Source organism: Nannospalax galili, unplaced genomic scaffold (genome assembly GCF_000622305.1).
Source record: "Nannospalax galili isolate Female #2095 unplaced genomic scaffold, S.galili_v1.0 scaffold107, whole genome shotgun sequence".
In the NCBI taxonomy this organism is placed as follows: Eukaryota; Metazoa; Chordata; class Mammalia; order Rodentia; family Spalacidae; genus Nannospalax; species Nannospalax galili.
In genome coordinates, this window is record NW_008358490.1 from 3,024,163 (window position 1) to 3,036,926 (window position 12,764).

At 38.8% G+C, this 12,764-nt stretch overlaps 1 protein-coding gene across 3 annotated transcripts in view; it reads left to right on the forward strand.

Moving 5' to 3' along the window:
- Nucleotides 1–12,764, forward strand: part of Rps6ka5 (ribosomal protein S6 kinase A5) — a 217,371-nt gene that overhangs the window by 189,466 nt on the left and 15,141 nt on the right. For all 3 annotated transcript variants that reach the window (XM_008821741.3, XM_029557966.1, XM_017795244.2), the window contains 4 exons: nt 2,492–2,617; nt 2,998–3,131; nt 3,739–3,832; nt 7,379–7,549. In XM_008821741.3, the coding sequence (XP_008819963.1) occupies nt 2,492–2,617; nt 2,998–3,131; nt 3,739–3,832; nt 7,379–7,549 (525 nt within the window). The remainder of the gene's footprint in view (nt 1–2,491; nt 2,618–2,997; nt 3,132–3,738; nt 3,833–7,378; nt 7,550–12,764) is intronic.

Consider the following 12,764-nt stretch of genomic DNA (forward strand, 5'->3'; position numbering starts at 1 on the left):
ATATCAGATTACTATTATCTGAAGCTTATGGTTTGCTAAATAACAGATTTATTACATTATTTATTTGTTTGTTTTTTCACATAAGTATTCATTTTATACCTGAAAATTTATTTTTGTTGAGACTTATATAGAAGTTATAATGATATTTTTTACTTGGTTCATATAAAATATTCGTAAGTTTGAGGTTGTCTGATTCTTTATCTCTAGTGAATAATTATACATGCTTTCAGAGTTAAAGACTTAGAAAGGGGGTTAGGGATGTAGCTCAGTTGGTAGAGTGCTTGTCTAGCCTGCGCAAAGCCCCTGGTACAGTCTGCAGCATTGCATAAAACCAAATATGGTGTCCTGCACCTGTAATCTCAGCACTTGGGAGGATCAAAAGGTCAAGGTCATCCTCAGCTACACAGTGATTTCAAGACTAGTCAGTGCTACAGTGAACCCCTGTCTTAAATAAATAAACAACAATGATTTATAAAAAAATTTTTACAGAAAAAAATTTTTATTTTATAAAAATTTTTTCCCCAACTATCACCCTCCCTTGACCCCCCTTCCCCTTCTTGGTCCTGTAAATGGGAGCAAAGGACAAGGATGTATGTGATGATTAGTGTTAATTGCCAATCTGACCAAATCTGGAATCACATGAAAAGAGAGTCTAGTGAAGGATTAGGTAGGCCCGTGGGCATCCCTGTGAGAGATTTTTAACTGGGTTAATTCAAATGAGTGGCACCATTTCATGGGCTGGGTCCAAGACTAAATGAAAAGGAGAAAGGGAGCTGAGCACAAGCATGTGTTGCTCTCTGCTTCTTGACTATGGATGCAATATAACCAGTTGTCTCAAGCTGTGACTTCCCTGCAGGGATGGACTATATAACCTGGAACTGTGAGCTAAATAAACCTTTTGTCCCCTAAGTTGATTTTTTCAGAGTATTTTACCACAGCAACAATAAAAGAAACTAAAACAATATGTGTATATGAAAATGTCATAAGGAGGGGTTGAAGAGGTGGCTCAGCAGTTAACAGCAATGACTGCTCTTGCAGAAGACCTGGGTTCAATTCCCAGCACCCACATGGCACCCAACAACTGTCCATAACTCCAGTTCCAGGGGATCTGATGCCCTCTTCTGTCCTCTGAGAGCATTGCACAACACGGGTGCACTTACATGCTTGCAGGCATAACACTCATACACAAGATAAATAAATAAGAAAATGTCATAAGGAGACCCATCATTTGTATAACTTAAAAAATTAAAAATTAAGAGTTTTATTTTTAGAAAAAAAATTTTTATCACAAATAAGATACTCCACCTGTTAAACTGTATCATAGCTATACTTCTCTGGCCCCTGTAGATGCCTCTAGTATGGTTTAATCTGGCCTTGTAGACTGTGCCTCTTGTTTATCATGTCACTCTGAGGCTCATGACCAAGTACTTATTAGATGTTTGTTGATGAACTAGTGAATGTCCTAGCTTGAACAGAGATCCATCATTTGTCACTTCTGGCTTACCACATCATTCTTCCATTATGTTCTTTCATTATATTCCTAAACTCAATTTTTTTTTTTTTGGCCTTTTTGAGACAGGGTCTCCCTGTAGCCCCAACTGGCCTTAAACTCACAGAGATCCACCTGCCTTTGCCTCCCAAGTGCTGGGATTAAAGGTGTGCACCACACTCCCAGCCCACAACTCAATTTTAAGTTTAGCTATTCTGAAAACATAGAATGCAAATCCGATAATTGCTAAATTAGAAATTAAGTTTAATGAAACTTGTTCTTTTTCTCCTTTGAAATACAGTAGCACTTGGACCATGACCTAGTTAACTTCTCTATTGTTGTGATGAAACACTGACCAAAACAACTTGGGAAGGAAAGGGTTTATTGCATCTTATGCTTCCAAGTGTCAGTCCGTCTTTGAGGGAAGCCAGGTAGAAACCTGGAGGCAGGAACTGAAGCACCAACCACGAAGGAACGCTGCTTACTGGCTTTCTTCTCTGGTCTGTGATCAGCCTGCCTGCCTTCTTATACAACCCTGGACCATCTATCCAGGGATGGCACTGCCCACAGTGGGCTGGGGCAGCTGGGCCCTCCCACATTGCTCAACAATCAAGAAAGTGCCTCACAGGTCCAGTTGAGCTTTCCTCTTCCCAGGTGTATCAAGTTGACAACTGACGCCAAAGACAGACCACTTTATTTGGCGTGTTAACTATCTTTTTTGAGAGGCAATTGAGTTTATAAACTAATATCAGCAATGCAAAGGAATTACAGGCTTGAATTAAGAGGTTTGGGGGGTGGAGTAGGGAGGAAGCTTCCTTTTTTCTACTGCTTTTATTTGGTTTAGTTCTACCAGAAGATGGCATTATTTCCTTTGAAAAGCATTTTTCTGTTGAGTTGCAATAACTGCATTTTGGAATGCATATAAAATTACATTTGTCTGAATATTTCCAGTCTACACCAAACTGAATTGTAAATCTTTGTTTTCTACCTTCTCTTTTTTAGGGCTATTCCTTCGTTGCTCCTTCTATCCTCTTTAAGCGTAACGCAGCTGTCATAGATCCTCTTCAGTTTCATATAGGAATTGAACGTCCTGGAGTGACAAATGTTGCCAGGAGTGCGATGATGAAGGTATATAGATGTAGTTACTTTGATCGTGTATTTATAGTTTCCATGAATGTTTAAGCACTAACTGATGTTCTTGAGTCCAGTAAACTTAATAGACTATCATTCACCTAAAGGACAATTTTAGAAAATGAGTAAATGAGTGGAAATGACAGTATGTTCCCTGGAGAATTAACATTGATTTGAGCTCCTTTTTCTAATAATTGAGGATGATATATCCTGAATTAATATATAGATGAAAATATAAACTGAGTAAGATGAGTTTTAGATGATTAATTACATTGTTATTTATTAATAGTAATAATGTCACATTAACTTGCAGTTTTACTTAACCTTTGTGTATTACTAACCTTTTATTAAGTTAAATGATGTTGATTTCTTACCAGGACTCTCCATTCTATCAACACTATGACTTAGATCTGAAGGACAAACCATTGGGAGAAGGAAGTTTCTCAATTTGTCGAAAGTGCATACACAAAAAAAGCAACCAAGCATTTGCTGTCAAAATAATTAGCAAAAGGTATGACCATTTGTAGCAGTCTTTCTTCTGTATTTATCCTACTCAATGAGTTCTGTAAATTAAGATTTTTATGGAAAGGGAAATCAACAGTGTATTGTAAGCCTTTTTTTTTCTTTCTATGTGCTTTATTAGTTGTTCCATGATGCTTCTAGTGCTAGCATTTTCTGATGAAGTAATAATCCATTTTAATTGCACTCTGTTGCATATTTGATGGAAAAAGCTCCTTGTGGCAATGACATATTTAACCAAACTTGCTTAGTAACTTCTATTAGTCGAATATTTTTCTCCAAAATTATTTGGCGAGCTACTGGTAGCTTTGGGAACAAAGCCAGCTAGTTGTTCTGGTAACAGATTCTTATTTTCATGATTGTATATTCTCATTACCAAATTGTCAGGCAGTGAGTCTCTTTTCTGACTCAGGGGGATAATTTTCTCAAAAAAGAATGTTTTACTTCATGGGTGGCATGATTCATTACATGGAAATTTCATTTTGATACGTTGACATGTATATTCTGAATGCAATGTAAATAAAGACAAAATTAGGGCTGGGGCACTAACATAGAAACTTGCTGGGAGAGACACGTAGATGTTAACTCTGATTTTGCAGGATGGAAGCCAATACTCAGAAAGAAATAACAGCTCTGAAACTCTGTGAAGGACACCCCAATATTGTGAAGTTGCATGAAGTTTTTCATGATCAGGTATTTCGTAAGCTTCCTCCCCTTTCATGTGTACTAATTTATATACAGGGTCAATTTCACAGCAAATTTACAATGTGCTGAGTTAGAGTCAGATACAGATTATCACCCAGACGCTAGGAAAGGCAGAGAAAACACCTCCCACACTTTTCCAAGTCTGAATCAGCTCAACCTTTCACTTCTACCTTCCTTGATCCATTGTTGGCATAGTGACATGGAAGGAGATCAGAGGGGCAAGAGCCCAGTGGTTGTCATAGACTACATCATGCTTATTGCTAGTATAGCTGCCTCCCACCATCACTTAATCACTGCATACTCCTCAGCACTTGTTGATTTTGAGTCTTCAACTTTCAAATGTAGACTCCCAATCCCAGTTATTACAAGCTAAAGGACGAACAGGAATAGAAGGACAAAGATACCCCCTTTCATCTTGTTCCGGGTGGCAGTGTCTACCCGTCTCCAGGACAGGCCCTTCTACATCCTCTTCTACTCTTAGTCCTCCTTTCCATTACAAGGCTCACATAGAAGCCTGTCACTTGCATAGATGGGGGGAATATGATGTGTCTGGTCTGTAGCACCTTTCAGCCCCTCCCATTGCTACCTCCCATGCCTGAAATTGTTCTACTTCAATATTCTTTCCTCTGATACCAGACAGATGATAGAGCCCTGCTCAGGACAAAAATGAGGTACAAATGCTAAAGCTAATCCTGAAAGTGGTTTGCTCTAATTTTAACAATGAAGGGCCTGAGATTCCTAAAGGTCATAAGACTTGTACCAGGGTTGCATAAGTCCTAATCTAGTAAGGAGAACTTGGTACCCAGTTCTAGGCATTCCTCATTGTCTGCTGTGATGTCTATGACTAGGATTGCTGGAACTCAGTTCTGTAGCGCCTTATTTCTGAAAGTACCACAGCCAAGAATGATTCATCATGGTGATGTCACGCAGCAGCAGGAACACATCATAAATATAACAGTTGCTGCCCAGTTGTGCTTTATGTGATCCAGGCACTGTAGCAGAAACTCTACATATATTATCTCAGTCCTTACCTTAACTCTGAAGGAGGAAAGCAAACATTCATAGTTCAGTAGCAGAGGCTCACAGTTTGTTAGTGAAGAGACTGAAGTCCAATTTCAGAGCCCAACAAGCTTTTAATTACTTTGCTCTGCTCCCTTAAAGGAGGTAGATACACAGCCTGATTTTTATGTCAGGCAGTGAGCATCTAAGATTGATTATCATCCTCTACTTTTTGGTTCTCATAGTCAGAGAAGGAATGCCTCAGAAGCAAGAGCTCAGGAGAATGCTCTCCTTGCTCCTCCACTGCCTTCTACCTTGTTGACCTACTCAAACTACCATGGAAGCAGTGAGTCCTCTGTCCATTAGATGTGCACAGTGAAAGATTGGACAGTATCCTTTTGATGCAGATGGAGAGAAACCTCACTTATCAATCAAGGAATCAGTGGACCAACTCTGACACCTCCATCTGTAGTTTTGCATCTGTGCCCCTTGTCATATCTCAATCTAGACTTTGGATCTTTGAACTTCTGACTGATAACAGTTCTCAAGAGTCATGTCACACAGGGCTGGTGAAATGGCTCAGTGGTTAAGAGCACCAGCTGCTCTTTCAGAGGGACTGGGTTCAAATCCTAGCACCCACATGGTGACTAACAACCTTCTGTACCTCCAGTTCCAGGGGAATCCAACACCCTCTTCTGACTTCTGTGGGCATTGCATGACACCAGCACTTAATGTGCATGCAGACAATATACTCAAATACATAAAATACTAATAAGTAATTTTTTAAAAAAGAAGCACATCACAATTTTTAATTTTATTTTTTATTTTTAAGTGTATGAATGTTTTGCCTGCATGTATGTAAGTGTACCCATTTATACAGTGTCCATGAAGGTCAGAAAAGGGTGTTAGATCCCTTAGAACTGGAGTTATGTGCAATTGTTAGCAGCCATATGGGTACTGGGAACCAAAACCCAAGTCCTCTAGAAGAGCAGCCAGTGTTCTTAACCACTGAGCCATCTCTCCTATATCACTAATTTTTTTTAATTTATTATTTTTATTTTATGTGTATGAGTGTGTTGCCTGCATATATGTAAGTGCACCCATGTCATGTAATGCCCTTGGAGGACAGAAGAGGCTGTTGGAGTCCCTGGAACTGGAGTTATGGACGGTTGTTAGCTGCCATGTGGGTGCTGAGATTTGAACCTGGGTCTTCTGCAAGAACAGCCAGTGTTCTTAACCGCTGAGCCATATCTCCAGCCCCCTATATTACTAATTTTATGTCACAAGTTGATTATTTGCTATTTTTGTATTCAAGAATTACTAGAATATAAATTTTCACATGATATAATCCTACATATAGTAGTATAAATATAATTATAATTCTGATGCAGTTGTTGAAATATTCCTTTAGTTTTTCCCATGACAGTGACACTTGAGGTTGCCTAGTTGATCCTTAACATCTACATAGTCATTTTTAACTAGTGGGTGACAGTGATTCAAATGGGTCTTCAGCCTTCAACAGTGTGAGAGAACAGCTCATTTTGTGTCCCATGATCCCTATTTTACATGCTCTATGGGTTGGTTCCCTATTGCTGCTGTAGCAAATCACCCCAAACTTAATACACTTATTATCTTAACAATGAATGGAGATCACAGGTCCAAAGTCAGGCTTAATGATTAATTTTGTTTGTTTTTGTTCTTTGAGACTGGGTCTCCCTGTTGCCTAGTGGTCTGGAACTCACTATGTAAATCAGACTGGCCTAAATCGCACAGAAATCTGCCTGCCTCTGCCTCCTGAGTTCTAAAGGCATGCACCACCACACCCAGATAAAAACAGTTATTTTTGGCCAGGTGTGGTGGCGCATGCCTTTAATCCCAGCACTTGGGAGGCAGAGGCAGGCAGATCTCTGTGAGTTCAAAGCCTGCCTGGTCTACATAGTGAGTTCCAGGACAGCTGGGGCTACAGGGAGACCCTGCCTCAAAAAGAACCCCCCCACACAAAAAATATTTTTAAAAGAATTTATATAGTAAATTATGGATTTTGCAATGAGTATTACTGAGAACCCTGAAATTAATCATTTAGCCCTAAGGTTATCAAACAGTACCTTTCTTACAAGGTAAACTTGCCATGAAATGGGTGTGCCAGATCTCATGGTGGATTTGCATATACCTAGTTGGTAATCCCTTAGATTATTTACCATAGATTTTCAGATTATTGTCAGCACGGGTCATACTTTTAAAACAAAAACTTGCAAACAATAGAGATGATTAGAGCATGGAAATGAGGTAAAGGAAAAGATATATGAAGATTTTACTGAAATGCTTTAAATTTTCCATTACCAAAATGAAGTTCTAAAAGCCACATTATCCTTTGGCTCTTTGCTCTAAAATACAGAGATTTTGTTGGTTGTTTTAACAAGAGATTATTTAAATTTACTGGTGATCAATAATGGTTAGTAAATGTTCTGTGCAATAATAAATGTCTACACATTTTCAATAGGACCTACATTATTTCTTTTCATTATTTTTCTCTAGCTTCATACATTTCTTGTGATGGAACTTCTGAATGGGGGAGAGCTATTTGAACGCATCAAGAAAAAGAAACACTTCAGTGAGACTGAAGCTAGCTATATCATGCGGAAGCTTGTTTCAGCTGTAAGCCACATGCATGATGTTGGAGTGGTACATAGAGATCTAAAACCTGAGGTAAAACAGTGGGCTCTCTTTCATAATTCAACCTGGTATCATTATTAAATATCTCAAATAATTGTGTTTTTAGGAAGGTTGTTTGTTTTTTCTCTAGGGCTGGTAAGTAGATACTGGAAATGTTTCTTAGCACTCCCCTTCTCTTTTCTATGTCAGTCTAAAATAAATTTGTCCCTTTTTTTCCCTTGCCAACTGATCATCTTGAGGTTATATTTATAAGTGTGAGAGCCTTTTATGGGAAAAATACTTTGTGCAACAGTTGTATACTAAAAATAGCCACGGAAAATTTTGTAGCAAAAAGAAATATATCCCTTCTGTATGTGTTCCATCTTGGAGAGTTCCTTTAATGATGTATTTTGAACCTTTGCTTTTCACATTTGTAAACAAATTGGTAAGTAGTAATATAATTCTGTTCTACATACTTAAACATGAAGCATTGTCTTGATTTAATAAGTTTTGTCTTCTTTATGTGTGCTTTTGCACACTCATGTACTGTGATATTTATAGGACTATAGATTTTTTTTTTTTTTGTCTTTTTGAGACAGGGTCTTCCTGTGGCCCCAGCTGACCTGGAGCCTGTTATGTGGACCAGGCTGGCCTTGAACTCACAGAAATCTTCTGGGCTCTGCCTCCCAAATGCTAGGATTGAGGATGTGTGTCACCACACCTGGCTTTGGTCCTTGATTTCTTATCCCTACTTTTCTACCCTTAAACTTCATTGTATGTATATATTTTTTATGTAACCTGCTTCAAGTTATTTCTGGAAAAATGTGTTACAAATTGCCTCTTTGGAATGATAAAAATATTCTAAAAAAATTGCAAAACAAAAAATCATACAAAAAATATAAGGACTTCTTTATATTGTCAGTTAGATAGTATAATCTAGAGAGGATCTGAAGTATATAAGAGGATATGATAAGTTATGTGAAAATAATATACAATTTTACATAAGAGACTTGAGCAGTCCTGGATTATGACATCTGCAGAGAGCCCAAGGGAACAATCCTCCATAGATACCAAGGAAGGACTGTGCACTTGAATGCATATACTTCCATTTTTAAAACATCATTTAATAATTCAAGTAAAAGATAAAATGAGTGTTTTTAGAGAAATATTCTTTTCTGGCTTTACAAAAAAAGAAAATTGTTGGGTGTGGTGGCACACGCCTTTAATCCCAGCACTTAGGGGGCAGAGGCAGGAGGATCTCTGTGAGTTCAAGGCCAGCCTGGTCTACATAATGGCTGGGGCTACAGGGAGACCCTGTTTCAAAAAGACCAAAAAAAAAAAAAAACATCAAATACCCTAATATTTTAAATTTCACTAATATTTTTAATTTACTCGAAAAATAATTACACGGAAACTAAAAGTAATATTCTCTTCTGGAGTGGGAATATGTATAGTTTTTCATCTTTAAAAAATAAATTCCTGATTTTGTTTTTCATTATTATTTTATTTTTTAAAAGGGAGGAATTTCCGTATTTTTGATACTAAAAAGGGATCATTCTGAGTTAAAACCTTATTTGCCAACGTGGGGTCAACTTTCGTGGAATAATGAAGGTTTCCATCAGTTCTGTTCTTTTTTTTTTTTTTTTAATTCTAACTAGTTTATTGAGCTTGCTAATAAAGCTTAGGATGGGGGCTTATTTACAGGGTAGTGCACCCCTCCCCTATTTATGGCTGCATTGGAAAGTCCACACTCAAATATAGATCCTGTGACTTCCCCATAGCCACACAAAGCTGTGAGAGAGGTGCCTCATTGCGTTTTTGGCTTATATATCCTTAGCCCCTCCTCCACATGCAGCTAAGGTCAACTGATTGGGTGAGAGGGGTAACTGACACCTCCCTTGACTCCTTGATGAGCATGGGAAAGAGGTGTGACTATAGCTTGCTGGCAGAGTGGTCACAGGACACTTCCAGTTAACACTCTACCCCTTCCTCCAGCTCTTGCATTCTTTCCACCAACCTCTTCCACAAAAGTCCCTGAGCCTTGAGGGGGATGATAGGTGTGGGATGATCTTCCTCCCATTGTGGCAAGGCACTGAACTTTTGGGTCTCTGCATCATCTGTTTCCCATAGACTGTTAGCCCATTTAAGTGGGATTCCATCTACTATAAAAACACAAACAGCAAGAAGCAAGCACATCTAAACAGTGGCTGCTATAATAACTTAAACTAAGGGAGTAAACACAAACACTTGGACAGTACTTTAGCAGGTGCATCACATCCATCTAACAAAACAATTGCAGTGGCTTCCCACTGGGGCCTGTATTCTCCCCTGCCATAGGGGGTTGGCCTGGTCTACAGTACCAGATGTGTGTTCCACCCCTAGGAGTGGGCATTATAGCCAATTGAAAATTTTCTGGTTGTGCATGCACTAGATGCTCCACTGTTGCACTAGCAGGAACATCTTGTTTGGCATGTTGATAATGCAGCACGTTGAGCAGGGTGTCCATTGTTGAGCAGAATTATAGGGGACCATTCTCTCCCAGTCATCTGCATATCGCCTTCTGGCACCATGAAAGCCACCCATCCAGTGGCCGGGAGTTTCCATCTTAGTCCAAGCTTGACTTCTCCCTCTCCTGTGTTCACATCAAGCAGTGTCTTCAGCAATAGGTTCCCTCTGTCCACTTCCGGTGTACAACCATTATTGGCAATGGCCTTTATTGCTTGGGGGAACCTCTGGGGCCTCTCAGGCTAACAGCTCATAGGGTGGCAACCCATCTCTGGCACTGGGATTTCGGGAGTTTCCATCTTAGTCCAAGCTTGACTTCTCCCTCTCCTGTGTTCACATCAAGCAGTGTCTTCAGCAATAGGTTCCCTCTGTCCACTTCCGGTGTACAACCATTATTGGCAATGGCCTTTATTGCTTGGGGGAACCTCTGGGGCCCCTCAGGCTAACAGCTCATAGGGTGGCAACCCATCTCTGGCACTGGGATTTTCATTCAACAACCATATTGCTTCTGGTAGGACTTTCTTCCATCCCCATATGGTTCCTTCTGTGTTTAAGGCTTTTTTTTTTTTTTTTAACTGTGTGTCTGGCAAATTTTTCCCCCTTTATTCCCATAGTTCTTTGTATATCCCTCCTTCCCCTCTCCCCTTTAACTACCCCCCTTTTACATCTTTCTCCCTTAGTAACACTTTTATCCTACTATTCTCTCAGGTTCCTTCTTTCCCTTTACCTCCCTGTTTCCCTTCCATATTCCTGGTCCCTGCAGTTGCATCAGGATATGCACTCACTTACAAGGATTTGGTGCTAGGATCCACAAATGAGGGAGAACATACATCTTTTGTTTTTCACTTAGTATAACAGTTTCTAGATCCATCCATTTACCTGAAAATTTCATTATTTCATCTTTCTTTAGTGCTGAATAGAACTCCATTGTGTAAAAGGAATTAACCATTTTTGTTAGCCACTTGTCAGTTGAGGGGAACTTAGGTTGGTTCCATCTCTTAGCTATTGTGAAAAGAGCAGCAACAAACACGGTTGTACAAGTGTCTTACAATAGGATGAGTCCTTTGGGTATATGCCAAGGAGTGGTATAACCAGGTCATATGGTAGGTTCATTTTTAGTTTTTTAAGAATTCTTCACTCTGTTTTCCATAAGGGTTGCACGACCTTGCAATCCCACCAGCAGTGAATGAGCATTTCCCTTTCTTTACACCCTCAACCAGCAACCTTAGGACTAAAAATAAGTTGGTTTATCTGGGCCAAATGAATGAACTTAAACACCCAAAACGAAAGTATAACCAAAGATTAAAGGGAACAATGTTGAACACTTTTTAAGATGTTTCTTAGCCATCTTTATTTCTTCAATTGAGAACTCTGTTTAGATCTTTAGCCCATCTTTTAGTTAGGTCATTTGGCTTCTCTATTCTTTGTCTTTTGAGTTCTTTATATATTCTGGATGTTAAACCTCTGTCAGATGTGTCACTATTGAAGTTTTTTAACCCACTCTGTGGGTTTTTTCTTCACTTTTTTGATTGTTTCTTTTGTTCTACAGAAGCTTTTTAGTTCGATGAGTTCCCACTTTTTGATTGTTGACCTTAATTCCTGGGGAACTTCTGTCTGGTTTAGAAAATCCTTTCCTACACCTATATCTTGTAAGTTACTGCCAATATTTTCTTCTATTAGTTTCAGGGTTTCCAGTTTCACATTGAGGTCTTTGATCCATTTGGAGTTGACTTTTGTGCAAGGTGAACGATAAGGATCTAGTTTCATTCTTCTACAGGTGGGGATCCAGTTTTGCCAGCACCATTGTTGAAGATGCTGTCTTTACTCCATTGTGTGTTCTTGTGTGTACTCAGGTTTGGGTCTTCAATGATGTTCCATTGATCTATATGATAATATGTGTCTATTGTTTTGTGCCAGTACTATGCTGTTTCTATGACTATAGCTCTATTGTATACTTTGAGATCTGGTATAGTAATTCCCCCAGCATTGCTCTTTGTGAACAGTTGCTTGGCTATCTAGATTACTTATACTATCTAATTGACAAGATAAACAAGTCTTTACATTTTTTTGTATGGTTTTTTTTTTGCAATTTTTTTTTTTTTTTTTTTTGGTCTTTTTGAGACAGGGTCTCCCTGTAGCCCCAGCTGTCCTGGAACTCACTGTATAGACCAGGCTGGCCTTGAAGTCACAGAGATCTCCCTGCCTCTGCCTCCCAAGTGCTAAGATTAAAGGTGTGTGTCACCACGCCCGGCCTTTTTTTGCAATTTTTTTAAAAAAAAGTTTTCAATCCATCATTGATTGAACCCACAATTAGGTACACGTGTATACGGAAGATTGGATATAATTGATTTAGTCTTTTAAAGGTTTTAAATGTTTGTGTACTTTCTATTACTGTTATTCACATTGCTAGTAATTAATCAAAAGTGATTTTTGTTTTATGAACTTGGAACTTTGATAGCTCCTACTCTGCTTCCTTCATCATAGTTCTCACTCTCCTACGTAACACCCACTGAAAATATGGTGCTCTGTGCCTTGGAGATTAGCTGTCTATTTTTAAATGTGAAAGCACACCACTTAAATGTTTTCTTGATAGACAGGGAACAAGCATGTAGTTTTTTAATGGAAAAGATCTGTTCCATGACTGTATAGAATTCATTTTCACATGTTTTATTCTTTGATAACTGGCCATCTGTCATCTCATGAGTCTCAAATGAGGCAACTGTCCTCTGCAGCAGAATTTAAATTCGTCTTCTTACTTTCCTGA